We start from the raw sequence: 25,131 nt of genomic DNA, 5'->3' as shown, positions 1-25,131 counted from the left end.
TTTTCTTTCACATAAAATGTCAAACAAGTGACCAATTTGAGGACATTGGACTTCACCACAGTGAGTGAGATCACTTTCACACAGCAGGAAAAAAAGGTTCATTCACTGGTTCCGTTTTTCATTTTACATGTTTAACTGGATAACATTAAAGATCAAACTATTTTATTAGCCTGGATATATTTAATTTACACATATGGCATACATTAAAGCAAATGCAATTATTAGAGCTTTTACTGTTTAAGCAACAGCCTAGAACTGAGTTTCAGCTGTTTAAATTCAGCATGGACATACTTCTAAAGGTGCAATTTTGTTTTATTAGTATTATTATTAACTGTCTCAAGTCACACTTAGTGACTACTATTTAGTGCAACAATTCAAATAATAAAGTCTTATATAGAGTTTGTATGTTTTGGGGCGGTTTGTTGCTGTCGATACACCACAGTGTCATTTGTGATACTACCACTGGAGGGCGCCAAACGTTAATGTATTGTGGTTTGTGTTTGATAACTTTCAAATTAACATCTTGTCTAAAATATGTGGAAATGCTTTAAAGAAATGCACATTCCGTGTGTCCCACTTGACTCCAAATACATTTTGATTTACAAAATACTTTGATTATTCACAAAAACCCAATAATAGACTTTGGGTTTTGGTGAATAATCTCCTGTGGGTTACTATTCTTTCAAGGACAAATATATTCTTGAATTTTTTCATCCTTTCATATAGATGTAAACTTTTATGACACAAAAAGTATTTACGGTACTTACACTTTAACGAACTGCATCAAGGGTGAGTCATATAAAGCTGAGAGCAAATAAAAATAATTAGTTTTAAAATAGCCGTAACAAATTTCCTCACTAACAGTGACTCCATGCAAAGCAATTTGAAGCCTTGGTGACACATGGTTTAAAGGGAACAGAGAATCTGTTTAGCAGGAAGTTAACATTTCATTTCCATAGCCAGAGCAGGGTTGGTAAAAAGATTATTTAGCTCTTAGCTTCACTCCAGCATTTTTGCCACTACACAACATTATATTTACTAACTTACTTACTACTAACTACTACTACTAACTTACTATTCACTATCACACTTAGTACTATGAAACATTCTGATTTAAAAATCTTTTGTGATCACATTGGAATCACAGCTGAAATGAATTTTTAGCCACAGACATGTTTTTCTTCAGTTTGTCAGGTAAATAACACATGTCAATTGCACTGTAGTGTGTAGGTACTTTTCATGTGAATGTAAAAAAAAAAAAAAAGCATGTTCAGGCATCATGTAGTCTATACTGATGCTGGTTTCAGCTGCAGACAGTGTTAAATTCTGGCTGCAGTGTTACACAAAAATGACTAGTTACTTTTTTATGCTGATGTAGACAACATACCAACAGGTAAAAGTTAATCTTAGATGAAGTTTTATGTAAAGGAGTGAGCCATAAAAAGCTGTATCACTCCATGTCACATTGTTGGTCAGCTGGTTGCTGAGTTATACGTCTCAATCCCAAAGGTGTTGTCTTCTCCATGCTCATTTGGGGAAAAAAACGGGTTTGGGTGCAGTTCTAGCATGACTGCACACTTGCACTAAAAACCTGAGCAGTGAAACAAAAGAGCATCAAGGGGCAAGTGTGAGGACTACATTATGGGCCTTAGAGGTCTTCTATCTCTTCTACTGCTGTCCCAAGGAATTCAGCTTGCTCAGGGTATGTTTATACTTTTTAAAAATTGTTTTAATTTTTACAACAATACATTTTCTTGTAACCAATATGCTGAAGTTAATGCTATAAATTAGGAAATAGTGAAAGTACTAGGTAATGGTCAATAATAACTAGCTGGAGTTTTACATACTGATGCAATTGCATCATCACAGTGAGATGTTTTAGAGATATTGGGGTTTTTTTTCCATTACTGTAGGAACCTTTTTTTTTTTTAAAGAAAGCGAGAGATTCATTGAGATTAAATGAGTAGTCTGACACCCTTTCTGACAACAACAAAAAACATTTAAATGAGTGAAAACCATGCAAGTATTAGTAGTTTGGAAATTAATAAAACTTGATGATTTAACTTTTAAAGGATGCAGGTGATTTTAAACTACTGTGCAATAAATTAACAAATAAACATTTACCTCTAAAGAGCATTAGCATTTTGATGGAAATGCTACATCCATGCCCTTGTCATTTAATGCTGTTTGATAGTGCGTGCAAGATTTTTTTCTTGTCATAAATTTACGTACAAAATGAAATTTCTTTTGACATACTGGATGGTTACTTCACCCATCAAAATATGAAAGCTTAAGTGATACAAAATACACATATTGAGTTATGTCTCTGCTGATTCAGACATGGATTATCTTACATACTCCAAGGTCATAAGATGGGCAGTTAATTCATGGTGAAGAATTAACTATACTTTAAATGCTGAATCACATGTTTAGAGGTTGAAATGCTGCACATAGAGGAAGTAACGGTAACTACTGCTGTCATAAACATGGTAACTCATTTGTGAAGGAAACCATATCTTTTCACTTAAGTGTTATTGATATCAAACATTAAAGTTAGTATTGAATGCACAAGTGACCTGTGTCCACACAATGATAAATGATGATGATAAATGTTTTAAACCTATCATTCTGTCTCTGTGTGTTTTCTTGCAGGAAGTTGTGGCAGTGGGGAGTTTCAGTGCACCAGTGGACAATGTATTAACATCGCCTGGAGGTGTGATGGAACTAAAGACTGCACAGATGATTCAGATGAGCAAAACTGCCGTGAGTAGAACAAACAAATCACTGGAAACGCAGTCAGTACTGAGCAAAACCATTTTAAAAATCCAGTGTTTCCACACCCTTTAATCGTGTAAATTCTGTAATCTATTAAATAGGAAGGTGAAATTTGGCAGTAAAAAAGAGAAAAACTGTACAGGAAACAGAAAACCTTAATATTATTTATGTGAAAACTCTTCTATTGTGTTATTCTTTGTGGCAGCGCCTCCTTCATGCAGCTCACAGGAATTTAAGTGTGTAACAAGTGGTGAATGCATCTCGCTGGGATTTGTCTGCGATGGGGAGGAAGATTGCATCGATGGCTCAGATGAACAAAGATCATGTGGTATGCATAGTCCTCGTTTGTGTGCCGTTGTTAAGGAAGAGTGACTGAAATGCTGTGGCTATTTTCTGTGGGAAGGTTTTGATTATTATTACACCTTGAACAAAAAATGTTTTGGCCTGAAGATTGGATCAGATGAAATCATGTAAGAGAACATTGTCAAAGATCAAAAAGTTGCGTTTTCATGCACAGTCATAAGGAGTTAAACCACCAGGTGGCCACATCACATCACATCACCAACAACACAAAGTTGATTTTCAGTAACATCGACTAACAACACAATAAAATGACCTGCATTTCTTAACGGAAGCTGACAATTTTCTTTTTAAGGAAGTGCAAGTTTAATTCCTGTACAGCACATTTTGCATTTTGAAATAAAATTCCTTGGTTCAGGTGGACGGACCTGCAGCCCAGATCAGTTCACCTGCCGAGAGGGCCAGTGTATCCCCAAAAAATACAGATGTGACCATGTGAAGGATTGCGTGGACAACTCTGATGAGAACAATTGCGGTAAGAACTTAAGATGAACCATGAACTTTGATATAATATAATACTGATCAGTAGTAGGCTGAGAGGTATTTGTGTTCAATGTTATAAACTCGAAGAGGTTTTTGTTTTATAGGCATTACACATAATATGAAAAGTCCCTGTCATAGAGTAAGTTTGTGTTTTTTGCAGACTTTCCACGATGCACTGAGAAGACGTGCGCTAATGGGGCCTGTTACAACCACTCTCAGCATTGCAATGGGCTACAGGACTGCAGAGACGGCTCTGATGAATTCAACTGCAGTGAGTAGACACGACTCAACACATCTTCACAAATGTTCTTCAGCTCAGGCTTACAGACCAATTTAAATCAATCAATGTTGTGAAAACTGAAATAATCTTTTCACACAGGAGGAGTGTGTAAACAACAAATTTAACATTTTCACCCTCTTATACTTGCAGTGTAGTCATGGCTTGTTCGTACAGATGAATATGCTAGTATAATATGCTAAACTATCCTGTTTTAGACATCTCCAGATACCCCAGAGACTGTTGTATCCAGCTGCGATGAATTATGTCAGATGCACTATACAGATGTTAATGTAAATTTTCATTCCAGTGGGATAGAACAATGTTTCAGGAATCTGTGAATGTCTCAAAAACAGTAAAATGTTGTGCAATGATTTATATTTGGCTTGTATATTTGAAATTGCCATACTGTATGCTTAATGATGCACCTTTGGTTCTTTATACATTTTGTTTCCCTGTAATTTTTGTGAAGTGTTGAAACTTACCCTGTCATTGCGCAAGTTTAACTAATTAAGGTTGTTTTATTACCACTGGGTTTCAATAATTAACACATTGTTTGACCTATTGTAAATTCAATCTTTCTTTTTATTCTAGCGACTCAGCACTGTCCAATCCACCAGTATCAGTGTACCAATGGCTACTGCATTCCACATTCATTTGTGTGCGACCACTGGGATGACTGTGGGGACAACAGTGATGAGCAAGGCTGTGGTGAGGACTGAATAGAGTTTAATAAGAGGTTCAACTCACATTCAATTGTGACACAAAAGGCATGTAAAAGTAGTTGAGCTGATAAAATAACCCTAAAAGAAGGCCATCGTAGCATCCAAACTGTGAAAATACTACATGTTTGTGCCTGAAGCTTGAAAGGGATATTCAAAAAGAGTGATAATTGTGACACTGATGTAAAATAAGTCCATATTTTTTGTTGCACTGTATAGAAAGATGGGCAACACTTCAACCTGAATTAATGTGAGCTCTCCTTATTTATTCTTCAGTGTACCAGAGCTGTAATGGCAATGAGTTTACATGCTCAAGTGGCCGTTGCATTCCTCAGCGCTGGGTCTGTGACAAGTTCAACGACTGTGGGGACTACAGTGATGAGAGAGGATGTGGTGAGAAAATGTGCTTTTAGAAGTGGATTATTTGGAAAAAAATCCAAAATAAAATGGAAATCCAGGGTAGACCTGAAGACTACACTGTAATATTAAATATGTGCCATTGGCACAGTTGAAGATACATGGCTATGATTAGTAGGAGAATGAAATTAATTTAAAAGTAAAAGAGTTTAATTCCAAAAAAATTCTATTAGAAACTTTGTAAAATGATTGTTTAAAGTGAGGTAATAACTCATTTTGGAAAATAATCTAGCTAAAGACTTGTAAGAGTTATCATAAATGTAAAGACTTTAGTCTAAAAAATGCCTTTATAAAATCTCTCTAATTCATAATATACACTGGTGTGTTCATGTGGTTTTTAGATAGCAACTCTCGAGACTGTTACCCTGGTGAATGGGGATGCCCGGGCTCGGTAGTATGTATACCAGTGGGAAAAGTGTGTGATGACAAACCTGACTGTCCTGGAGGAACAGATGAGACCAACTCCACAGCTCAGAAAACCTGTGGTAAGGCTGACAGATATCTACATGAGTCCCCAACTAAACCAGATAAACCTTGTAATAGTACTGCTAGAGCTTTTTTTTTTTTTTTAGAAGAAACAAAGAGAATCACGTTAGCAAGATTGTCAGTCGTAAAATGTCCCTCATTTGCAGCATAGGGCTGTAAATTTAGGTGCAACGGTTTTAAACATCATACTGTGGTGTACTCATAAATGTTTCTCAGAAGTCAGCTGTTCAGGATGTAATAGGATCACAGCTTTCAACTTTATTGCTGCCTTTGCACTTGCTTGGTTTTAAGATTAACTTTTTTCAGGTAATTTTCCCATGGAAAGCCTCCAAATTCAGTTGATGATGGCTTTAATGGCCACAATAATGATTACAGTTGTGATGATGCAATGGTTAAACCTAAGATTTGTCAATGATCTTGATCTTTATGTCTTATACTCATAGGCCTGGACCAGTGCTCAACCTTGAGCTGCGAGTATCTCTGCCATCCGTCTCCTGAAGGTGGTGCTTGCTACTGCCCTGATGGTTTCATTGTAGCCAATGACAGCCGTTCCTGTGTGGGTGGGTGCCAAATATATTTGTTTTTGTGAATGCAGCTATATTTGTGGCTTCATTGATAGAAGTGGGTTCTGAGCTACCAACTGCATATGTTTTGATTAAGCTTCTTTAACATTTATTCTTGTTTTAGCCTGTAACCTGAGCATTCTCCAAAAGATACAATTACCAGGTTAATGTCACAGCACTGTGGTTAAAACACTGGTATAAATTCTCACCTTTATACCTACATAAAAAAAGGTTATTTGTATTATTCCACAGACTATAATGACTGTCAAATCTGGGGAATCTGTGACCAGGTGTGTGAAGATCGGCCTGGGACGCATCACTGTAGCTGTGCTGATGGATACTTCTTGGAGCAGGGTCACATCTGCAAAGCAAATGTGTCAGGTACAGGGGGTGACGCATTACAGAGTCGCTTTAGATGATCTGCTGCTACAAGATCTGTGGGGCGTTTGAAAGCTCAACATGACACAGTTAGGCAGACAAGACTTTAAAGATGGGTTCTCATAAGAGACCATGAGTCAAAACATGCACACATGCACACATGAATGCAAATAGTATTGATTTTGGAAACTAGAGTATCTGACCCTTAAAGACCTTTCTTTCAACACATTTTCTAAAAGTTTGTTTTTCTAATGTTTGAGGGTTTTAAATGTATCTCAAATGCCCAAGATAAATACAACAAAATGAAATACTGGCATTTGTTTTCCAGGTGGAATTCCACAGCTAATTTTCACCAACGGCGGCGATGTGATGATGGCTGATATACACGGACGCTTTGCCAGAACTCTGGTGCCTTCCCAGGGTAAAGGTTATGCTGTAGGCGTTGCATACCACCAGAATAGTGAAACAGTCTTCTGGAGTGACACATACACCAAAAAGGTCAGTCTGGATTATTTTGATGTCAGATCTGTTTTCTATCTACCTTCTTCATTGCTTCTTTACATGGTTGCCAAACAGAAGGTGTATTTGCTTTTAATAGATCGTTCAGCAGTAATCATTTCTTTTGGCAACTGCACAACTCTACTGGAACAGTTGTGCATTAAATACCTTGCTCAAGGGTGATAGGCAGTAGTTGAGTTTGGAATGGAAATGCATTCATCCCAAACCCTTTCATTCTGTTGCCAGGTATATTCTGCTAACTATAATGGCGGTGACATTAAGGAGATTATGACTGCTGCAGTCCGCAATGTCCAGAACCTCGCCGTGGACTGGATCAACTTCAAACTCTATGTATTAGAGGCCACTGTGGAGCGCATCGACATGTGCGACTTTGATGGAGGGAATCGGGTCACCCTGGTGGCTGAAAATCTGGAATCTCCTCATGGCCTCGCCCTGGACCCGACAGTTGGGTGTGTTTAAATGCTTTAGTCTTTCAAAGCTTCCAAACTTATGTCACATATTACACATGACATGTCACATAATTATTCCATGTCATCACTATTGGTATTAAAATGATCATTGGTAGAAGTGATTTTTTTTTAAGAATCTTTACTAGCATTGTTTTTTTTCTGCACAAAGACACTTTTTTTTTTTAAATGAAACTTGAGAGAATGATATGTTGTGGTCAAGTCCATATCATTTGTGGGAGATTACATGTTTACGTGTTGTCACTATCATTAAGCTTATCAGCAATTTGTGCATCATATAACCAACTTACTGTAGGATACCTTTAAGTCTTTATTTTTTATTTGTTTGCAGCTACATGTTCTTCACAGACATGGGTTATTCTGGTGAGAAGATGAAGCTGGAACGCGCCTATATGGATGGCAGTAACCGTCTAGAGTTGGTGAAGATCAGGCTCGGCACTCCAACAGGAATTACCGTAGATATTGTTAACCAGAGGGTCTACTGGTCTGACAGCCACTTTGACACGGTGGAAACCGTCACGTACAGTGGTTTGGACAGGTAAAAGTTGTACTGAAAATGCTGTTGTATACTCATTAAAAAAGATGTTTCTGTATGTAGAGACTAACTTTGCGTTTAAATGTAATGATGTAGCTGCAGTATATTGAGCTGCACTTGAATCTAAGGTGTTGCTGTTCCCCAGGAAAATAGTCCTCAATGGTGTAACCCAGGCCCCACATCCTTTTGGAATTGCTGTGTTTGAGAACCACGTGTTCTTCACTGATTGGACCAAGATGGGTGTGGTGAGAGCTAACAGGTTCAACGGCAGCAATCCAACACTCCTTTATCGTACAACAATGCGACCGGGCCATGTTGTTGTCTCACACCCTGTTCTGCAACCTTTTGGTAAGGAGGTGCAAGAAAAGTGAAACCCAGACTTCTAATACACCAAGTCTAATCTGTTATATTTGAAAACTAATAATACACCATTGCCATCATCAAATGATCCGTCTTGTCTCACAGTGATGAACCCTTGTGGCAGACACAATGGTGGCTGTCAGCAAATCTGTGTCTTGAGCCACCGCTCTGACAATGATGGTCTGGGCTTCCGCTGCAAGTGTCGCCATGGTTACGACCTGCAGCCTGACCGGCGGACATGCTTCAGTAAGTTTCTTTGACATAGAGGGCTAAATGACCTGATATTTAGAGTTAGTCTCTTACTCAGTTCACATTATTTTTCATGCTTTCTGCTAGATTTACATGTTATTGTATTAGTCATAATAAAACTTCAAATGTTTCTAAATTGGAATAATTTTATTACTATTATTATTGATCAAAGGCAGGTACAAATAAATGTATTCATATCTAGTAATTACTATTTAAAAAACTACTTTTCAAATCTTTACTTGCAAGAACATACAATTAAACATGTCAGGGATTTAGGATTTAAGTGACAGTAACCACCGTCACTGACTCTTTAAACAGAGGTGAAGGACTTCTTGTTGTTGGCCACCTCTCTGGCGGTGCGGGGAATCCCACTGAACGTATCCCTCCAGGAGGACATCACCCTTCCCCTCACAGGGCCCGGGACTTCTTTCTCTGGCTCTGCTGTGGAGTTTGACAGCAAAGAGGAATACATTTTTTACAACGACAGGTCCAGAGGTCTTGTCTATAAGTCAAACCTCAATGGCACCAGTGAGTTTTTACAACATTTGTGTAATAAGCACTGTTACAACTGCACTGTATTAGAAAACATAATGCTATGTAAAATAAATGTAAGTTGATTTGTTACTGATACTGTAGGGACCCATAATGATGTTAGATTTTGTGTTTCGTAGCTCCATTCCCAACCCTGTGTGTCACATTGATGACTATAATTTTCTGTTTGCATCGTTAGTTCATCAGATTTTGACAGGCTACAGAGTGGGAATTGTAGATGCCATGGCCTACGACTGGACCTCCCAGGTTTTGTTTTGGACCACAAGCACCTATAGGTCAGTGGTGGCCTTCAGAGTCACAGACAAGTCCAGACGAGACATTGTGATTGGACTGAGGAACCCTAAAGGAATTGCAGTGCATCCCAGTGCTGGGTGAGTGTTAAAATGTATCAGTTTCAGTGTCATTTGGACTTAGATATCACATAAAGTCTAGTACTGCCACCACAGAGACTCTTCAACAGTTATACTCATTAACATGTTCTATATGCATTTACTGGAAACATTGATGATGAATCTGGACATATGTGTCTTATTGTTTTTCCGCAGCTACTTATTTTGGTCTGACTGGTATCGTCCAGCAGTCATCATGAGAGGCTTCACTGATGGCAGCAATGCTGTTCCTCTGGTCAACACAACACTGGGATGGCCGTATGGACTCGCTGTTGACTATGTGTAAGCACAGTGATGATTACAGTGATGACAGTGAGGATTATGGTGTGATCTCAGTGAAAAATTCCAAGAATCAAGGAATAAATGATTGTATGTGATGTGGATTACAGTGGATTCCTATATATTCACTGATTAATTCCCTGTGCTCTGCCTTCAACAGGATGGACCGGCTGTACTGGGTGGATTCCCTCTTGGACCAGATTGGTCACATCAGCATTGAAGGATTTAACAGGCAGACGTTCAGCAATATCGGCCAGATCACTCAACCATATTCTCTAACAGTTTATTCAGGTGGATTTCTTGGTCTCACCGCATAACTCTCCTTGATTCCAGTTCACCTATTGCATATTACACATGCTGAGTAATATTAAAATTGTGCAGTGTATTATGTTATTCAGGTTTATCTACAGCCTCGACTCAATAAAGCCCAAACTTTATTTGTTACTTAATTTAAGAAAATTATTTTGATTGAGACCAAAACAGTTACATTTTAAATGATTGTTAGGATTTTCTGTACATTATTCTGTGCCTTCAACAGTTACACATATTCAAATTTAATGAGCCACTTTGAGCTTCTTTCTAACTGGGCAACTTCTTGTGTCCCTTCTGAAATCATTGCAATACAGATGCTCATTAATCATTATACTGTATTTAGTAAATGTGCATTTGTTTTTTTATGTCTTCTGCCTATATTACAACACTGAACCATGTGTTTTTATCTTCTAGACTACTTGTATGTGTCTGATACAAGGACCAGAGCAATATTTGAGATGAGGAAGCGGGATGGAGGAGGAAACAAAATGATCAGACAAGGAGTTACTGGAATTATGAATGTCAAGGCCTACACAACTGACCTCCAAAACAGTAAGTTCACACACAGGGAGGCATTGGAGTCTGTAAATAGTTTAGCACTCCAGTCCTGCAGTAACTGATTCAGAATGGTGAGTAAGCTTCGATACTGTGTACAAGACGGGGATTGAATTTCATCGCAAGAAGCAGAGACAAAATGGAGCGAAAAAAAGAGATTAACATAGCCCTTTCTCAAACTAATTCAGGTATAATAATCCAGAAATCCACTGACTACTTCTAACACCATCCTACCCGCAGCATTCACCAGCCGGTGCAATATGGTGCTAAACGGGCGCTGCAGCCACTTCTGTTTCCCGACCCCCTCCTTCAGTCGAGTGTGCGGCTGTCCATACAGCATGAAACTTCAACCCAATCAGAGGGACTGCATCAAGGATGATTCGGTTCCCCCACCTGACAACAACTGTGGTGACTACGCCTTTGAGTGTGATGAAGGACGCTGTAGGCCCAATTCCTACCGCTGTGATGGGGTTTTTGATTGTGTAGATAAAACAGATGAAGCCAACTGCACTGATACAGGTAAATGTGTGAAAAAAATGTGTGAAGTAAATTATAGAGCGATCAATTATACTAATCCAACTGCCTGCCTCATATATTTTTACCACTACCTAATTGCCAGGAGCGACCTGCTCTCCGTATGCGTTCACCTGCAACAACAAACGCTGCATCCTGTCCAGTTGGCGCTGCGATGGCATGGACGACTGTGGTGACGGCTCTGATGAAATGAACTGTCCCACTCGTCTCCCTACCACCTGTGCTGCTCAGTACTTTACCTGCAATAACAACAGATGTATCTCTAAAGCATGGGTGTGTGACGGTGATAATGACTGTGGTGATGGCTCTGATGAACACAACTGCAGTAAGTATAAAGGGACCGTCCCTTTTTATCTCTGTTGACACTTAATGAAATAGGTGCATGCAAATATATCTTGCAAATGTACTGAAACTAAAGTGTGATTGGCAGATTCAACCATCACTACATGCCCTCCTAACTACTTCCTGTGTCCTGACCACCGCTGCATATCCAACTCCTATGTATGTGATGGGGACCAGGACTGCTTGGATGGCTCTGATGAGAAAAACTGTGGTAGGAACAACTATATTTTTTGTTGATTAATATTTTAGGCATGTTGGTTAAGTTTTTAAGACAGAGTGCCTTCCTATAAGCAAAATCCTTGCATTAAGTGCATTCATTTAGTTGCACTGTGATAAGTTTCACATATCTTCTTTTCACTTTTCTTTCTGTTCTTATGTGTTTTTTTTATTTGAAGAGTTTACCTGTTCCTCTTATGAGTTTGCCTGTGCCAGTGGGGACCAGTGCATCAGTCTAAGTTATCGCTGTGATGGAGTGTTTGACTGCAGGGACCATTCTGATGAGCGAAACTGCCGTAAGTAAAGTACACAGACTAATGCTGTATAGAAAAAACATATAAATTAATTAATTATGTAATGAAAACCAATTGCAGCACTCAAAAAATGTGCCACCTTTATTGTTCATACAATTTATTCACTATCTTTGACATGAAACAATTTACAGTACCAGTCTAAAATTCGGACACACCTTCCCATTCACTTGAATGAGTGTGTCCAATTAAAAACAGGACAATACATAGTACACCTCTTGATGTTCAGTTTTCTGCTGTTGACTTACCGACATTTTTAAATATCTGTGGTGCCTCCAGCCACTCGAGGTCCAGGCCTGTGCCACGACGATGAGTTCCAGTGCCAGACAGACGGCTTCTGTATTCCAGATGAGTGGGAATGTGACGGGCATCCAGACTGTGAGGATGGATCTGATGAACACAACACCTGCCCAGAGATCACCTGCAGACCCAACTACTTCCAGTGTTCCAACAAGGTGTGCATTCCACCAAGCTGGTTGTGTGACGGTGACAACGACTGCCGGGACATGAGCGATGAACAGAACTGCCCCACCCCTCCATTTACTTGTCCCTCCAGTCAATGGCAGTGCCCCACTGACCAGGTGTGCATCGACCTAGACAAGGTGTGCAATGGCCAGAGGGACTGCCCTAATGGAGCAGATGAGTCACCTATTTGCAGTGAGTTTAAAATAAATCACATTATTTACTGTATTATACATTATATTTAACCTTTAGCCAAGATTATAATAATTTCACAGAAATGGTTCTCTTTTATATGATTTAAAACATATTCGGGGTCTAATTCTGGGTATAAATAATCAAAATGTAACAGTATAAGCCAAATTTAGAAAAAAATTCTTAAAACCTTACAGAATTATGTGAAGATTGATGTTAGAAAAACAAATACAGCAAGATGCTTAATAAATACTTATTCAATGTCATATCATTTCATGAAGACCAAGATGACTGTGCACTGAACAACGGGGGCTGCAGTTACCGTTGTGTCCAAGGACCATTTGGGGCTCAGTGCATCTGTTCAGAAGGATTTCAGCTGCTCAATGACTCAAAGACCTGTGAGGACATCAACGAGTGTCTGATCCCAGGTTTCTGCAGCCAGCAGTGCTACAATGAAAGAGGAAGCTTCAGGTGCTACTGCTCAGATGGTTACCTCCTGGAGCCTGATGGACGCACCTGTAAAGCTACAAGTGAGAAAAAAAACCATGATATTACTCACTTAATTATGATATGGTAGATGGAAATGATCATTTTAACATGTGCAGTTCCCTTCTCTGCGGGGAATGGCACTTGAAATAATTAGTTGGTATGAATCATAATGTTTTTTTCTGCTTTTAGACCCTATAGCAGCTGTACTTCTGGTTGCCAAGCGCAGTCAGATCATTGCAAACCGGATCAACATGAGACCACCCCAGTTGCATCCAGTGATAAGCGGTTCAGGCATTGTGACTGTAGACTTTGATCTTGCTACCTCCAAAATCTACTGGGCTGATGCCACACAGAAAAAGATATGGAGCGCCTTCCAGAACGGCACCAACAGACGGGAAGTAAGAGACATGATTACACACCTGCATTAAAGCATGATTTCACAATAGACAGTTTATTCTTCTTCTTCTTCTTCTTCTTCTTCTCCTTCTTCTGCTGAACTGTGCAAGATTCTCATTGCTCACATTGTTCAATGTGTTGTGGTGTCTGTTATTGTAGGTTTTCTCCACTGGTCTGATGGTACCCGAGAGTATAGCTGTGGACTGGGTGGCAAGGAACCTTTATTGGACCGACTCCGTCATGGAGAACATTGAGGTGTCCACTCTGGATGGTCGCTTCCGGAAAGTCCTCCTGACCAAAAATGTTACCAGCCCCCGAGGATTGGTTATAGACCCCCGTAATTAGTAAGTAAAGACTCTTTGGTTGAAATACACATTTAGTTAGTCTTCAGATTTGATCTTATATTGTTTTCTTTCAAAAGCTTTGAGCCTTTGAACAACTTGTTCCAAGACATAATAAGCATTTTATCAAAGTTCCTTATCACATTGCTTTTCTCCAGTACCAACCTGATGTTCTGGTCCGATTGGGGTCAGAACCCCAGGATCGAGCGAGCTGACATGGATGGAGCCATGAGAAGAGTCATCGTCAGCACAAAGCTTTATTGGCCCAACGGCCTAACCCTGGACTACACCACACGCAGGGTCTACTTTGCTGACGCCTACCTCAAATATATTGATTACTGTGACTATAACGGGAACAACCGCTATCAAGTCATAGCAAGTGACATGGTATGTTAAGTTTAATACTTCATAGAAAACACTTCATAGAAACGTTTGTTACCAAATGTTGTTTCACTTCTATTTGTGAAAAGATTTCTGACTTGATATCATTACAGCACGCAATTTAAATATCACTTTAAATATCCAAAATAGTATTGTAATTGTATATGTAGTATTGTAATGTATCAGTTTGGCCAAGAATCATAAACATTTTTACCTTGAATAACAAAAAATCCTTTTTTTAAGTGGCTGAAATGACATTAAAAATGTACAAATGACCAAAAACGTTACTATAACAGTAAAATATATTTAGTTAAACACCTTATATGAATGGGTGTAATTGAATCAGTATATATCAGGATGGTGCTGATGGTGCATCTAAGCTAAAACAGAAAACAAGGATGAATTTGAAAAGTTATCAACCCTGTACATGCCCACTTAACATCCAGGTTCTCCAGCACCCACATGGTATGACAATCTTTGAGGACCACGTCTACTGGTCGGAACGCTACACCAGCAAAGTGATGAGGACTAACAAGTTCCACGGTGGCAACATCACCACTCTAATGAGCAGCGTGTACCAGCCCATGGGTATCGTTATGGACCACCCTGTCAAACAGCCCACAGGTAATTTCTAATAAAACAGAAAATGTGACTTGAATCCCTGTAGTTTCCTTACAATGTAGCTGAATATATGTGTGTTGATGCAGTGTAGAGTTAGAATTGGTAAAAGCATCTTATGTGTCATTACAGAGTATAAATTAAGCCTTCTGGAGTTTTTATGGTCCTAAAAACGTATATAATGATAATTATGTGAATATATCAAAAATTTAACTGCTTAAGTCAATCTAACATATGATATTTGTGGTTAAAAAAAACAGGCTACTGAAATTATCATTGTTACAAATTTAGTCACAAAAATGTTCAAGTTCACAGAAAACAATACATTTTTTACCATATCAGAGGCTGCAACCAGCATTCAGAGCAAACCATACAAAAGTGGATAGATGTCTGTTTGAAGGTGACACTGTGGTTCTTTATTTAGCCATCAACCCATGCAGAGAGCACTTGTGCAGTCAGCTGTGCCTGCTGTCAGGCCTGAGACCTAGGTACTATACCTGCCACTGTCAGTCTGGCTGGAAACTGGACACTGACAAACGCACCTGTATCAAAGGTAAGCTTTTTTTCCCCAGTAGCTTTCATTTAAATTCATTTTGTAGCGTGCCTGCTCCAGTAGTGTTTGACTCCACTTATCATGTGCACTCCTATTTTATTATAGACAGCTCTCCCTTCTTGATGGTGGTGAGAGATTCGGTTATTTTTGGCATTCCTCTGGACCCTGCTGACTCCTCCAACAATGCAATGGCCCCTGTGTCTGGCATCAGCCAGGGGCGGGACATCGACTTTGATGACCTGGAGGAGCTTGTCTATTGGGTGCAGAGCACTGTGAGTGGAGATTTTTAAGTTGAGCCCTGGAGGAATGTTTAATGTTATGTAATGATAACTGTGTGTTAAGTTTATAATTTAAACAACATGTAATGGAAAATGATTATCAATATTATTACCTGAGAATCTTCAGTTTCAAAAAGGCTTCTTTTGAAACAATTTCTCTAATTTTTCTCCACCTGTCAGGGTTCTATATGGCAAGTGAAAACCAGCGGTGCTAACAGGTCAGAGTTTGCTCCATCAGCTTTCATGGGATCACCCTCTGGTCTGGCTTTTGATTGGATAAGTCGAATCATGTATTACACCAATCCCACTGTTAAATCCATAGAGGTGAGTGCCATCTGAGACAACATGTATGCTGCTTACTGTTAATTATTACTTGCAAGACAATGAGAAATGAGCCCAACTTTGCCAAAATTAGTCTTAGGTTCTGGGCTTATATAAGAACAAAAAGTAACACCTAGGAAGATTAAAGAGACGTGTTTAACCATTTAACAACACATGTACTAGTTTCCTGTTTACTATCTCAGCAAGTCAATCCTATTTAGACTCATTACTGCTGTATCTCAGATTTCCTTCTTTGTTACTTATTTATTTACCCTTTTCTCACTTCATTTCTGTTTTTGCCAAAATAAACTAAACATAACATTTCACTTAGGTTATCCGTGTAGATGGAAACGAACACTATAGGAAGACCCTCATCACCTCCACTGGCAAACCGGAGGGGGCAGGAGAGCCTGTTGGAATAGCCTTGGATCCAGTCCGAGGGTAAAGCTTCTGTTTACTGATTAATGGAAGGAGCAAATCATCAAGTTTCAGCTTCACATTTAGCTTGTCTTCTCCTCCATAATCCTCAACAATACTTATTATTTTGTACACATGTACAAGCACAGGAAAGATAGAACCAATAGACCAGGATCTCATCAGAATTAATAGAGACAATAGCTCCTTAATTTTAAATTTAAGAAGATAATTTATTCCTCGAACAGCTAGGACAGCATGTCCTTCACAATCATATTTCTTGTGATGCAAGACAAAACACCCCAAACAATGAACAGGAATACTGTAGTTAAAACATTCAAACCTGTCAAATGTGCACAGGAAATATGTATCTGTGTTTTAGCATGTCTTTACAGTGGATGAAATAATCCAGCAAAAACTATTAGAAGTTCTCTTCTTTTTAACCAAGAATATATTTTTTCACATAGATAGATTTAACATTCTGGAGATTTTATACTTTTCTTCTTTTTTTTTTACCTCCACAGGAAATTGTTTTGGACAGACAAGGGTTCAGACAATGGAGTTCCTCCGAAGGTTGGCAGTGCTGACATGGACGGAGGCAATCTCAGGAACCTCTACACAGGCAACATGGCCAACATAGGATTCATCACCGCTGACATTTCTACCAGGAAACTGTACTGGGGTTTGGCAGGCTCAGGGGTGGTACGTACAGTGTACATGATTAATCTGACTAAGAACAAAACTACTCAGTTATTGTACATATGATTTCAAGCTGCAGTTTAGGGATTAACTCAGTTAATTACCTAAATAAAAAAAACCCAACAACAACAGAAAAAAAGAAAAAGGAAAAAAAAAATGGATTCATTTAGTTTACCTTCTGTGTTTACCCAGATCGAGAGTGGTACCATGGATGGTGTAACCCGGGTGACAGTGGTCAGTGGCCTATCCCACCCATGGGGGTTGACAATTTACCAGAACCACCTCTACTACACCGATCTGGACTATGAGGTCATCGAGAGGGTGGACAAGGACACCGGTGCCAATATGGTGATGATGAGGAGCGGCATGTCTGGCCTGCGTGCCCTCAAAGTACATGCCAGAGACAGTACGTGGTTTTATATTTAATCCAAGATATCTGTCCTTGAGCTATTTGGTGTTTTCATCCATTATGCAACAGGTAATTACTACAGGTGAGTGAGCGAGTTTAGTGTCTTCCTCAAGGACAGGACACTGCAGGATTGAACACTACTTATAATTCTTCTGTTAAATGTAGCTTTTGTGTTGAAAAGGCTCTTTACCAATACAGCTGCCATAGTAGCTCAGTAAATAATCACTTCTTTATGTGCCGGATTTCTCAAATGTAAGGAAAAGTCCTTAGGGTAATTAAATTTCAATTCTGCACAATTGAAAGTGTGGCATATATTTTCAGGAGCTAAATACATAAATGTGTCTATATATACACACATACACACACACACACACACACACACACACACACACACACATCTGTATATATATATATGTATGTATTCAACATTTTGTATAAAACATAACATGTTTAAGCAAATGGAAAAGAAAAAGAAAACCAGATTTTCTAAAAAATAAAAGATTTTCTTTGATATGCCTTTGACGTTTTTGGTCAGAGAGTTAGCACAGCACAATAAACAGTGGTATGGGCTCATAAGATCCAATAATGCTCACCACCACCACTGTCTTTGTCTCTCCAATCTCAGACTCAGCAGGGACATCTAATGCCTGCAGCTCCAACAATGGGGGCTGTGCTCACCTCTGTCTGCCCAAACCAGACAATCAGAAGACCTGTGCCTGTACCACAGGCTTTTACCCATCTCAGGATGGGTCCCGCTGTGAACATTATGAATCTTTTGCCATTGTCTCCACTCCCAAGTACATCCGTGGTTTCCACATAAACAGCTCAGACCACTCTGAGGCTATGGTGCCTGTTGGTGGACGTACGTTGGCTTATATTTTATAGTTTTATGTTGTTTGAGCCTGTTGTGCATATTCTGCAGCATTATCTGTGAATTGTTTTTGAATCAGTCACTACAGGCAGGATCCAAACATTGTTGTCTCTTTTGCAGCTTCCTACTCCAGTAAGGGGAAGTTGGACCTCCATATCGAATCTGGCTTTGTATACTGGACTGATAACAGCACCTCCACCTCCTACAGGGGGATCTTTAGGGCCAAAATAGATGGAGGGCATCAAAGCAGTGTCCTCAACTCAGGCGTTGGAAGAGGAGGCATCCAGGGATTTGCTGTAGACTGGATTGCTGGTATGAAGCCAGTTCTGTTTACCAAAATTTCCTTTTTTGTATTACAGGGAGCTCTATTATTCATCTTTAAAAATGGTCATAAAACAATAACGGTACAAATAAATTAACCATATATTTAAAAATTGATGAATCAACAATTTTCTGTTAATTTCATGTCACTGTTGTACCCTTACAAAAAATTATGGCTGCGCATCTTTGTGCTGACAAATTATACTCTCTTCCTTCCCATCTCTTCATTCACCTCTTCAGGTAACTTGTACTTTAGCAATGCCTTTGAGAGCGAGACCTTCCTGGAGGTGCTGGCCATCAACACCACCTACAGAAAGATTCTCCTCAAGTCCTCCCAGGACCAGCCCCGTGACCTGGCTGTCAGCCCCAAGCTTCGCTACCTCTTCTGGACTGACGGTGGCCAAACGCCTAAGATTGAACGGTCCCTGCTGGACGGCACCAACCGCACAGTGTTGGCATCAGAGAGCCTGGCGTCCCCTCGTGGCCTAACTGTCGATTTTTTCAGTGGCTTTCTTTACTGGACGGATGATGTTCTTGATATGATCTCGCGCATGGCTTCAGACGGCTCACAGAGGCAGATTATCCGGTATGGGAGCAGGTATCCATCTCCGACAGGGATGGCTATATTTGGACACAACATGCTGTGGGTGGATAAAAAGCTTGGCAAGCTCTTCCAGGCCAGTATAGACCCAGCCAACACCACCCAGCCAGAGGTGAGAGTGAAACCAGCTTAATTTACCATAGTTTTAGCTTTCAAAATAATCCTGTTTTGTGGTCTTTCATTAAAACAACTAAATCATTTGTACAGTTTATGAAGAATCACAACATATGGGCCCAAATTTTGCAAGTCCTTTTATATCCAGAATTTCTTGTGGTCAACCAGATGCAAAAAACATTTTCTCAGGCAATTAGACACAATATTTTTCATAATATTATTGCCACCTACACTTGGTATAGTGGCGCTATTCAAAGCAGTTGTTTTGTCCAATTAGAACATTGTCTTACTTTGGGCTGGACTATGAGGAAAACATCCCATTGAGTATAGGGAACAACATGGCTAATCTTGTACTAAACAGGAATGAGCTACTGAAATAAAGTAAAATGTACCAGCTGCAATAAGTTAGTACTTAACATTAATAATAGTTTAGTAGTACCATCATTTTTACGTTTTAAATTAGTACTTAGCATGAATAATAGTTTAGTAGTACCATCATTTTTACTCTGTCCAGAGAATGATTTCCTATGAGAAAATCTAAGAGATTAACTCTCAATTAGCTCTTTTTATATTAGTTAGAAATGAGGATGTTTAATTATCCCTCTGTGAATGTGCTATGCCCATGCCACTAAATAACATCATATTTTTTTCCTATGTTATCAGGTAATTCGAGACAATCTTGATGGACTGATGGATGTCACCATCTTTGACGTTCATGTCCAACCAACATCTGCCAACCAGGTGGACTTTAACCCATGTCAGGAAGACAATGGACGCTGCCAGCAGCTGTGCTTTGCCATACCAGACCAGCAGAAGCCAAAATGTGGTTGTGCACATGGGTCACTCCTTAATAATGGTGTAACATGTGGTTATGGACTAGACGAGTATCTAGTTTTCACCACAGACTACACACTGAATAGCTTGAGGTTAGATCCCACGGATCACAGCAGCCCTTATCCAACAGTGAACCTTGGCTACAATTTAATGGCACTGGATTATGACTTCAAGGAAAGGCGAATTTTCTTCACTCAGTACATGGGGATAGGCCGGAGCAGGATTGGCTACATCACCACAACATCTGTCACCAGTCCACCCATCATTATAGCTTCAAGTAAGTTTAGCATCAATTGTGACTTGTAATATGTTCTCCTACTGTTCTGTTGTTGCTTTTTATTGTCTTTGCCATTGTCTTCTTTGACCCTCTCTGTCTCACTTCCTTAATGATCTCTTTATTCAATATCCTTTCCTCTATTTGATACTGTTCAGATTTGGATGACCCAGAAGGCTTGGCGTATGATTGGGTCAACAAACGTCTCTACTTCACCGACTACTACAGCCGCAATGTACAGTCCATAGGGCTGGACGGGATGAACCGCTCAATCATTGCCCATGCCAACCGCCCCAGAGGCATTGTTGTCGACCCCTGCTATGGGTAAAAGCAAATGACTATTACTTCACTTCACATCCTTCTCTACAGATAAGACAAGATATAACAATTTCTAGGTTTTCACTGTGATATGAACATAATCAAAATATACTGATGAGCTCTCTCTCCTCCTCTCTCCCGGTTCTCTCTGCTTAGTTACATGTACTGGACTGACTGGGGCACTCCAGCGAAGATTGAGAGGGCCACACTGGGTGGTAACTTCCAGACTTCCATCATTGACAGTGGTCTGACAATGCCCAATGGTCTGTCTTTGGACTATGAGGAGAGGATGTTGTACTGGACAGATTCCTCACTGTATGTTCACTATTTTATTACAAAAGTAGCCAAGGAATATAATTTGTAGCATTTTCTCTTGACAACTTCTTTCTTACTTTACTGCTTCTCTTAGAGACAAAATTGAGCGGTCCACTTTGACGGGTGAGAACCGACAAGTGATCTTGCAGGGGGTCCAGTATCCCTTCGCCATAACTATATTCCAGCAGGACATCTTCTGGACTGACTGGACTGAGAGAGCCGTCTATCGGGCTGGGAAAGATGATGGCTCTGGCTTTGCAGTGTTGATGCAGGACATGCAGTACCGCCCAAATGGCATCCACGTTTATGCAGCGTCTAAGCAGGAGAACTGCTCCAGCTCCTGCCTGCAGTTCAATGGAGGCTGTAGTCATGTCTGTGTTTCTGGTAAGCGCAGGCTCATTCATTAATTATTTATATGTTCCCTTCAGTTCTCCAAATTCTTAAATTTCCTCAATCTCTCCTGTAGGTCCACTGGGCCCTGAGTGCCAGTGTCCTCATCAGGGGAAGTGGTACCTGGCCAATAATGGTAAAGACTGTATTCAAGACACCGGGAAACGCTGCCAACCGGAGCAGTTCACCTGTCTCAATGGTAACTGCATCTCCGCACGCTGGAAGTGTGACGGCTACGATGACTGCAGGGACAATTCAGATGAACTAGAGAGAGTGTGTGGTAAGAGATGAGGACTTTTATCATTATGTTTTCACCAATTTAATGCTTTGACCCTTTTAACTCTTTTATGCTGCTGACATAAGAATGTAAACCTAGCCTTTAGCTTGATTTTAAAATAAGAGAGAAAGCAGAAAGCCAGAAACATGAATATCATAGAGAGAAAGTAAATCTATACTCTGTTGTTCCTCACAGCCTCCCACACCTGTTCAGCCATGGACTTCACCTGTGACAATGGGCGTTGCGTGCTACTCAGCTATGTCTGTGACTACTCAAACGACTGTGGTGACAACAGTGATGAGCAGGGCTGCCCCTTCCCTACATGTAACCCTGATACTGAGTTCACCTGCGGCAACGGACGGTGCATCAGTGCGGCCTTTGTCTGTGACGGCCACAACGACTGCAGAGACAACGCTACTTCCGACGAAATCAACTGCCGTGAGTGACAGTTCACCAGATCAAAGGATTGAAAGATGGATAGGAAAGATGTTTTATAATATTTCCGACTTGACATAATTGATTTAAGTCTAAAGACTGTGGTTCTAATATATGAGTAACCATCTCCTCTTCCACAGCAACTATAGTTTATGTTTACTTGAGCAAGGCATTGCTTAAGGGATTACTTATTATTGTGGTTGTTTATCCTGTGATTGATATTTCGACTTTTGCCCTCCTTGACTCTCACCAGCTGACAGGACATGTCCTGCGGGCCAGGTCAAATGCGATGGTACCAACATCTGCATCTACCCTGAAAGCCTTTGTGATGGTTACAACAACTGTGGAGACAACAGTGACGAGAATCCTCTCTTCTGTGGTAAGTTGAATTGTCAGCGTCAGAGAGAGACCAGCTCGTCCTTAGGAGAAACTGTATCAGCCACAAATTCAGTAGAACTGTACATGGATATAGGTCTAAATCTGGATGTGTGTTACTGTGTTGCAGCGGGTCGCACATGCTCTCCGGACCAGTTCCGCTGCGATGAAGGGAAGTGTATCTCTCAGTCTTGGGTGTGCGACTCCTACAAAGACTGCAGTGATGGGACGGATGAACCTCCCTCCTGCGGTGAGTTCTCTGCATTTACATTTGATGTTTCAGGTATTTAAGCAGACAAGTCAGACTTCTTTCCACCTTGACAGCACGCAATCATTGATGGAAGAGGATCAAATCTTTAATTACATTTATGTTTTTAAAGCGTAATTATTTTTGTTTGTAAATTACATGTATGTAAAAATTATTGTAATTAGAATGGATCAAAATTGCATTTTCATTTTTTGTTTTACACCACCAAAATCATGAAAAGCAAGAAAAACTGTCTTTATTCTGTGACTTTCTGAGTTAGAGACAAAGAAAGAGAGAAAGAAAGAAACAAAGAAAGAAAGAAAGAAAGAAAGAAAGAAAGAAAGAAAGAAAGAAAGATTTTAAGCATTTAATGCCAATATATATTGATGTTTGTTCTGGATTTTAATTTTTCAGTATTTCAAAAATAGACACTCAACCCAATCTTAGTGTTTTCAGCTTCACATTTCATTTACTGCTTAATGCATGTTAATTGTTATGGTGATTTATTAATACAATTGACTTAGTGATTGCGTTGTAATATTCTGAGATTTCTGGCTCAAGAACTAGTTTTTCAGCTAACAAATAATATTTGATGCCCTTTAAAAATTGTCATTCTCTTTCTTTGTTCCTGTGCAGAGGATCAAATCCAGACATGCGGTCCCAGCCAGTTCACTTGTACCAATGGAAACTGCATCCCTCAGTCAATGGTCTGTGATGGCAACAATGACTGCTGGGACAACAGTGATGAAGCTCCCGAACTGCAGTGTGGTGAGTTGACACTATCTGTTATACAGTGGCTAAATAATACCTGGAAATTGTTCATTTTGTGTCACAATTTAGAGACTGGAAAAATACACTTAAAGCTAATTTGTGCCATTTTTTCACAGCTCTATCCATGTCTCGTCTAAATGTTGCCTCCTCATATGCTTTCCTCATGTGCGCTCTTGAAGTTTAATCAAAATCTTAACAGCTTCTTGGTATCATATATAATTTATGATATCATAGTTTATCCATCAGCAATTTATCCTTCTCGTTGTTTCTCTGTCTCGTGCAGGCCAACGTACCTGCAGTTCCAACCAGTTCACCTGCCCAACCTGGCTCCCGGGCCACCCACGCTGTATCCCTACAAGCTATGTGTGTGACGGAGAAAAAGACTGTGCCAATGCAGCTGATGAGCTCCAGAACTGCCGCAACCGGAGCTGCCACATGAATGAGTTTGCCTGTTCTAATGGTCTTTGCATCCTCATCCCCTACCAGTAAGTAGAAAGAGTGCGTAAGTGAATAAAAGTAGACATTTGTCACTGAATAGAGACAGATTAATTACTCCTCCTCCCCAGCTGTGACCGTGTGAATGACTGCGGGGATGGCAGTGACGAGTTGGGCTGTACCTACGACACGTGTGGCAGCAGCCAGTTCACCTGCAGCAATGGAGCTTGCATTCCCAACACCTTCACTTGCGATGGGGAAAGCGATTGCTTGGATGGTTCAGATGAGACAGACAGCTTGTGCATCACGCCCCAGCCCACCTGTGCTCCTCAGCAGTACATGTGCAAGTCAGGGGAGTGCATTGACCTCAACAAAGTTTGCAACGGACAGAAGGACTGCCAGGATAACAGTGATGAAAAAGGCTGCGGTGAGAAAACAAAAGTGTGAAATAACTTATGTGGATTGGTGGGAATGTAGTGAAAGAAAGATATTTCTCCCACAAGATAAACAAGAATGTACTCATTAATAGATAATTCAACATGCTAAAAATGTCCAGCAGGTATAATTTTTGTGAACCAAAATACCAACCAAATCACAATATTTTATAGAAATGTTGTGCTTTCACTCTTTTCCCTGCTATTAATGATGGATATTTTCAATGAATATCTCTTTGAGATTTTTGTCAATGCTGAATCAACTGCAAGCATGCAAGAATAGGCATGTAATTCCCCACATTTTCTGATATTCAAGGGCTGCAAACAATGATTATTATGATATAATCATTTTAAGTAATTTATCATCCTTTTATACATACTATTTATATATTTATATTTACTCATGAGATAGTGGCCTCTTTCCCCAACAGTCCAAAACCCTGAGTTATTCAACATACAATGATTTTAAAAAATGTACACAATAT

The 25,131-nt window shown here is 39.8% G+C and overlaps 1 protein-coding gene across 1 annotated transcript in view; it reads left to right on the top strand.

Moving 5' to 3' along the window:
* The first annotated feature begins 1,627 nt into the window (after window positions 1–1,627).
* The window catches only part of lrp2b (low density lipoprotein receptor-related protein 2b), a 36,622-nt gene continuing 13,118 nt past the window's right edge, over window positions 1,628–25,131 (top strand). The window contains exons 1-50 of the mRNA XM_062443232.1: window positions 1,628–1,702; window positions 2,653–2,763; window positions 2,981–3,103; window positions 3,494–3,610; window positions 3,779–3,889; window positions 4,490–4,606; window positions 4,894–5,010; window positions 5,376–5,519; window positions 5,964–6,080; window positions 6,336–6,464; window positions 6,790–6,959; window positions 7,206–7,429; window positions 7,779–7,985; window positions 8,128–8,330; window positions 8,448–8,588; window positions 8,910–9,119; window positions 9,322–9,514; window positions 9,689–9,814; window positions 9,972–10,102; window positions 10,538–10,675; window positions 10,919–11,197; window positions 11,298–11,537; window positions 11,643–11,765; window positions 11,950–12,066; window positions 12,361–12,738; window positions 13,017–13,265; window positions 13,414–13,622; window positions 13,780–13,964; window positions 14,120–14,348; window positions 14,789–14,966; window positions 15,385–15,513; window positions 15,619–15,785; window positions 15,972–16,115; window positions 16,444–16,553; window positions 17,051–17,228; window positions 17,418–17,631; window positions 18,260–18,496; window positions 18,626–18,817; window positions 19,067–19,539; window positions 20,205–20,652; window positions 20,808–20,973; window positions 21,124–21,282; window positions 21,377–21,666; window positions 21,749–21,952; window positions 22,145–22,387; window positions 22,638–22,763; window positions 22,890–23,009; window positions 23,643–23,774; window positions 24,061–24,262; window positions 24,344–24,639. Of these exons, the coding sequence (XP_062299216.1) occupies window positions 1,642–1,702; window positions 2,653–2,763; window positions 2,981–3,103; window positions 3,494–3,610; window positions 3,779–3,889; window positions 4,490–4,606; window positions 4,894–5,010; window positions 5,376–5,519; window positions 5,964–6,080; window positions 6,336–6,464; window positions 6,790–6,959; window positions 7,206–7,429; window positions 7,779–7,985; window positions 8,128–8,330; window positions 8,448–8,588; window positions 8,910–9,119; window positions 9,322–9,514; window positions 9,689–9,814; window positions 9,972–10,102; window positions 10,538–10,675; window positions 10,919–11,197; window positions 11,298–11,537; window positions 11,643–11,765; window positions 11,950–12,066; window positions 12,361–12,738; window positions 13,017–13,265; window positions 13,414–13,622; window positions 13,780–13,964; window positions 14,120–14,348; window positions 14,789–14,966; window positions 15,385–15,513; window positions 15,619–15,785; window positions 15,972–16,115; window positions 16,444–16,553; window positions 17,051–17,228; window positions 17,418–17,631; window positions 18,260–18,496; window positions 18,626–18,817; window positions 19,067–19,539; window positions 20,205–20,652; window positions 20,808–20,973; window positions 21,124–21,282; window positions 21,377–21,666; window positions 21,749–21,952; window positions 22,145–22,387; window positions 22,638–22,763; window positions 22,890–23,009; window positions 23,643–23,774; window positions 24,061–24,262; window positions 24,344–24,639 (9,307 nt within the window). The 5' untranslated portion in view covers window positions 1,628–1,641. The remainder of the gene's footprint in view (window positions 1,703–2,652; window positions 2,764–2,980; window positions 3,104–3,493; window positions 3,611–3,778; window positions 3,890–4,489; window positions 4,607–4,893; window positions 5,011–5,375; window positions 5,520–5,963; window positions 6,081–6,335; window positions 6,465–6,789; window positions 6,960–7,205; window positions 7,430–7,778; window positions 7,986–8,127; window positions 8,331–8,447; window positions 8,589–8,909; window positions 9,120–9,321; window positions 9,515–9,688; window positions 9,815–9,971; window positions 10,103–10,537; window positions 10,676–10,918; window positions 11,198–11,297; window positions 11,538–11,642; window positions 11,766–11,949; window positions 12,067–12,360; window positions 12,739–13,016; window positions 13,266–13,413; window positions 13,623–13,779; window positions 13,965–14,119; window positions 14,349–14,788; window positions 14,967–15,384; window positions 15,514–15,618; window positions 15,786–15,971; window positions 16,116–16,443; window positions 16,554–17,050; window positions 17,229–17,417; window positions 17,632–18,259; window positions 18,497–18,625; window positions 18,818–19,066; window positions 19,540–20,204; window positions 20,653–20,807; window positions 20,974–21,123; window positions 21,283–21,376; window positions 21,667–21,748; window positions 21,953–22,144; window positions 22,388–22,637; window positions 22,764–22,889; window positions 23,010–23,642; window positions 23,775–24,060; window positions 24,263–24,343; window positions 24,640–25,131) is intronic.

This window comes from Scomber scombrus, chromosome 21 (assembly GCF_963691925.1).
Source record: "Scomber scombrus chromosome 21, fScoSco1.1, whole genome shotgun sequence".
In the NCBI taxonomy this organism is placed as follows: Eukaryota; Metazoa; Chordata; class Actinopteri; order Scombriformes; family Scombridae; genus Scomber; species Scomber scombrus.
This window is presented reverse-complemented; position numbering and strand designations above follow the sequence as displayed.